General features: G+C 31.9%; 1 protein-coding gene across 1 annotated transcript; it reads right to left on the bottom strand.

Annotated features, from left to right (window-relative positions):
* LOC107631506 lies at positions 3,331-4,791 on the bottom strand. The gene has a single exon (XM_016334970.2). It carries the CDS (start codon positions 4,545-4,547, stop codon positions 3,585-3,587), a length of 963 nt encoding a protein of 320 aa, XP_016190456.1. The 5' UTR covers positions 4,548-4,791; the 3' UTR covers positions 3,331-3,584.

The following is a 5,488-nucleotide window of genomic DNA, read 5'->3' as shown; positions in this document are numbered from 1 at the left end:
CATTAATAGAGAGACTAACTAATCTCACAAAATTAAAAGAATAAATACTGTTTTGCTCTCTAAAATTTAGAATCAAAATCAAAATCATCTCTAACCTTATTTTTAATTTAAAATCTTCTTTAACATTTCATTTAATATTAACATCGTCCTTTTAATATTTTTCAGACAAAAATACTTCTATAATTATTATTGGTAGTGAAACTAAGATTTTAATCTCTCTTTCTCTCTTTTTAACACTCACATTATTCTCTCTTCTTTCCGCAATTTTTTATTTAACCATTCAATTCGCTATGGCTCCTGTCATCTCACCAGCACAGTTGGCCAATAGGCTCATCAACTTTATCCATTGGATGCAAGCAATTCACCCGCATGATTAGCAATTGTTGTTTGGGTCGCCGGTGAAGTACAAGTCGATGACGGACATAATGGCGAATGCGCTGTATGTCATCGTGGAGTGCAAAAATTACGGCGATCTGAGGCTGTGAATTGCTTTTGTCGCCTTCGTCGTAGTATAGCTCGAAGATAGCACTTTTTTCACGATCTGTGTCGTCGCTAAAGCCACAAAAAACAGGAAGAGAAAGTGGACTGTCTCTCTCTGTCTCTCTTTTCCTATCGTTCTCTTGTTTTTTGCAGCAATGACTCCTTTGTAAGCATGCGCCGTGCTACCCTTTTTCTCTTTTTCTTCCTTCTTTTTTTCTTCTTCTTCCCTATCACTCCATCTCTCTTCTCTCTTTCTCTCCTAATTTTTTTTTTTAAATGTTGTGTGTTGTTTTTGTTGTTGAATTTGAATGATGTGGCATTATTAGTGATGGATGAAATTGATAATCGTTTGAATTTAAATACTGAATTATTGTTGTTAAATATTGTGTTGTTGAATGTAATTGTTGGTATTTAGTGGAAGTAAGGAGGTGATGATGATAGATGATAAGTTTGGAGTCAGAACAAACATAAGGACATTTTTATTCATAAAAAAATTGAAAAGATGATTTTAATACCAAATAAAACGTTAAAGACGATTTTAAATTAAAAATAAGATTAAGGACGAATTCAATTTTGACCCTAAACCTTAGGGACCAAAATACCTCTAAATTTTGAATTTCATTTTAAAAAGTAAAGTTTGATCTCTCACTCTTGAATGATTTTTCTTTTATATTTTCTCTTGGTCCCATTTATGAAATAAATGATGAGAAATCAAACTTTACACTCTAAAATAAAATTCAAAATTTAGAGGATCTAAATTCAAATAGTATTTATCTCTAAAATTAAATATCAAGAATCAAAATAGATATTTTTTTAATTGAAGTTCTCGTAATCCTTCAAAAAAATTTTCAGAAGTCAAGGTGAGTATTCACTCTACATAGTTATGATCAAACACAATATGCCATGGCCAGCACACCTTTGCCCTTGGCAAATTGATTCAAGAAAAATTAAAACTTACAATTCTTCCCTTCCGTGTTGTGTTATTACAATTTGCCTCATCCTTTTTTATGTTTTCTTATTTTGGCTGTCATAGTTGAGAATCTCACAAATTAGATCCATATTAATGGATTTCACCACAACGAGGTCCATATTTAAATATTTTAACCATTAAACAATGTCCAAGTATATTTCTGGTTAAACAAAAACAAATGGTGACAAAAAAAAAAAACAAATTTATAGCATTGTTAGTTATAATTCTCTGGTCTGTTCTTTTGTCAGCAACTACCAAATTAAAATACTTATTCAAAGCGAAACACAACATTAAAAACATCAGTATTTTATTAATTTTAATTATTAATTTTAATTAATATATACTAAATATATTTTTTATAATTAAAATGAACCGCTAAAACTATTAGAATATGAATATTCTAAACAGAATGTGCTATCCTCGGTACATTTCCCATTTCTTAACAAACCGTATGTGAAAATAAGAAAAATGAACAGTTTTTTCTTTCAGAACAAATGATCTTGATATAAGTGGTCGATGTATATATATGAAGACAGTTTCCTAAACATGTGCCACATAATAATTTCATAAGAAGAGTGCTAAAAGACTAGCAGATTTTGTAATTTATAACTATCAATTAATTATCATTAATATTTTTAATAATGTAAAATTATATCTAATAGTATAAAATTATTCACTTTTTTTTTTTGCAGATTAAACATTAACCAAATTTTAATAAAAGTGTTGGCCTTCTCTTAAAATTTGAAAGCTGGCACAATAAAGTACTAGTGCTTCATTCATTCCAAGCATAGTCTCGAATGGTAATCCCAAACAAAACACGCTTTGCAAAAACCATCGAATGTTTTCATCTAATAGAACAATGAAAATGAAACTCTGAGCAAGTAGTTTATTTTGATCTATATAGACTATATTAAAAATAAAATTATAGCACTCTTTGTATACACTTCTCTTATTACTTTCTTTTATGATATAAAAGACAAATATTTTATTCTCTCGCCTGAGTCACCTCTGATCAATTGCTTTTATTCTCTCACTTCTGACCCATTTATATGCTAAATAAATGAGTTTTCATACTATGAAACCAACAAATCCATAATAAGCAATCACGTACTCAGTTGGCTGATTCAACATAGTTTAAATAGATAAAATGAAGTTTTGTATTCAACACTAGCACAGTATCACTTGCTATAACTGAAATACTCCAAACTTGTATACAATGCTTTTAACTACAGTTGAGTGACCATCAGCAACTATGTTTCGAAAGTAAACCCAGTATTCATTAGGAGCCACAAAAGTAACAAATGAGATCCAAAAAACCAATAACAGCTTATTTTACTTCCCTTGATAAAGTTGCCTTTCAACAAGACCAAGAAATGGCACAATATCAAATAGTCATTGCTTCAAACTTCAAAGCAATCACAAAGTACCACACAAACAAACAAACACAAAAAAACTAGACTAAGAATGTCTTGTTGACCAATCCTACAAGCCATTGGACCTTGCATTACACTATACAGGAAATAGTGAATCAAATAATGCCATTTTATTCTATAGATAATGAATTAATGATGTCTACAAAGAATTATATAAGCCATTTAAATCTCAATCTTTCTTGATGATTTCATCTTAATCCTTCTCTACCTCAAACTCAACTACTGGGTTACACTATATCTGATCTTCGATTCTTTTCTATAGGTCTTCTTGTCACCTGATGAAACCACCTAAGGCCAAGCTAATAATGGTATACTTTTCTGCAACAAACATTACCACAACCTTGAAACAAACTCGATCATTGAAGGAATTACAAAGGCAGATAGCTTCTTCATCTAATGACAATTGAATACCTTCCATTTTGGTCACTACAATAAGTCAATACCACCACAATATAAATATCCAGCAACAAAGAAAACTCTACTAAGCCACAGCTAAACAAGAATTTGCTAATGCAGATCATATAAAGGCACAGATAGAAGCACGCACAACAGAACACAATATCACAATTCAAATTACAATCTACCAATACCATTTGTGTTTCTTTCCAAATGTATTACACTATTCCATCAATTACATTAAAAAAAAGAAGAAGAAAAAGAAAAAATCCACTTACAAACCCCCCAAATTTCTTTCCCTTTGATCATACATCCAGATTCTCCATTTGAATGCTGCTCTTGAGGGGCACATACTCTCCAAGGTATCCACCAAGATGATCATGTAAAGCACTCTTATCAATCCCTTGGTGATGGTAACTCTTGCAAACATAGTAGAAAACGCTCTGCGCCAACAATCCCACCAAATTCACAATGACCAACACACCCACCAAGAATCCACCAACCACAATCCTAGTGAAGACCCCATAGCTATCTCCACCGTGCACTACCACCCCACTGAACACCCCACCGATTATGCCACACACAACCAAGTAAGCAGAAACCAAAACCGCAGCATACTTGATCCTACCCTTCAACAACTCATAGCTCTTCTTCATAGCAGCAATACCATAAATCGGTTCCAGCACCGACACAACACTAGCCAAATGCCATAACGCAGTAATATACACATGAGCAACGAGAAACAACAAAAGGATCACAATAACCGCGAAAAACAGCAGAATCGAGTTCTGTGTATCAATTGCTATAATAAGCAAAACCAAGGAAATCACGAAGACAAAGTTATAGATGAACATCAAAAGCGTGACCCAGAGGTAAGTGATGAACAAACGCTTGAAGACTTTGGGGATTGCGGAGATGGTGGAGGAAAAGGAGACAGCTTTATTGGTGTAGAGGGAAGCGACGGTGAAGACGACGGCGGCGGTGGAGAGGAGAGAGAAGGCGAAGAGGAAGAGAAGGTAGCAGAACTGGATTGTGAGGAGAAGGGTCCATTCATGGTTAGCTTGGGAAGAATCCTGATAAGGGTTCTGGAGCTGAGCGAGGAGTGGGTGTGTGAAGAGTGAGTGTGCGAGGATTGCGAATGAGAGAGGGAAAATTAGGGTTAGGGTTATCAGGTAGAATGTCTTCGGTGATCTCTTCGGAATTGAGATTGATTCTCTCAAGATTTCTGGGATGTTCAGGAATTGCAGCTCCTCTGGTGCTAGATCCATTATTCCTTCTTCTTCTTCTTCTTCTTCTCAGAATCTCGTTCTGTTCTTCTCTGATCTGAGAGAGAGAAAGAGAATCGAAAGTTTTGGTTTGTGGTTGCTTTGAAGGGATGGGATTTTGAGGTATCAGATTTTTGTTCTTCTTGGTTGCAGAAATGGGATGAGATGATATGAGAGAAAGAATGCTTTTCTTTCTTTCTTTCTTTCTTTCTTTTTTTTTTTTTTTTTGTTTCTGTATTTGTTTTTTGTTTTACACGTTTATAAAGTTAAATAAAAAATAAATATTAACACTCTTATTTTAATGATGTCATTATCTTTTACAAATCAATACAAACATATAATAATAATAAAAAATCATGTGTCAGATAACATTATAAAAAATAATAGCCACAATATCATCATCTTTTAAAAATATTTTCTTAATTTGTAAATACCATATAAAGAAAAAAAAAAGTTTGTTTTAGAATGATAAGTAAATGTATCTTTAAGTTGTTTGTTTGGAAAACAAAATGGAATTAGGAGAGTACATCATTATTTTCAACAGGTGTTTTATAACACTGATTAATAAAATTATAGGTCCAAGTTTTTTGGATGGTAATATAAAAAAGTATACAACTTAGACTAAATTTTGAAATGAAAATCAAAATTTTAATATATCACAGTAAATGCATACAAATTTATTTTTTTCTAAAAGAAAATTCAATTAGGGTGTCTATTAAAAAACAATTAGTTAATTTATTGTATATTTGGTGTATTTTTTATTTTTAATTTTTTTTAGTTAAATTCATAGTTTATTTTTTACCAAAGATAGGAAGATTCGAACTTGCAACCTCTTAGATGAGTATGGGGAAGACTATGCCATTTGAGCTATTACTCATTGGTTAAATTCATAGTTTATTCCTTAGAAAAAATATAAAAAACTAATTTTTAATTAATCATAATTA

This window comes from Arachis ipaensis, chromosome B03 (assembly GCF_000816755.2).
Source record: "Arachis ipaensis cultivar K30076 chromosome B03, Araip1.1, whole genome shotgun sequence".
Taxonomy (NCBI): domain Eukaryota; kingdom Viridiplantae; phylum Streptophyta; class Magnoliopsida; order Fabales; family Fabaceae; genus Arachis; species Arachis ipaensis.
This window is presented reverse-complemented; position numbering and strand designations above follow the sequence as displayed.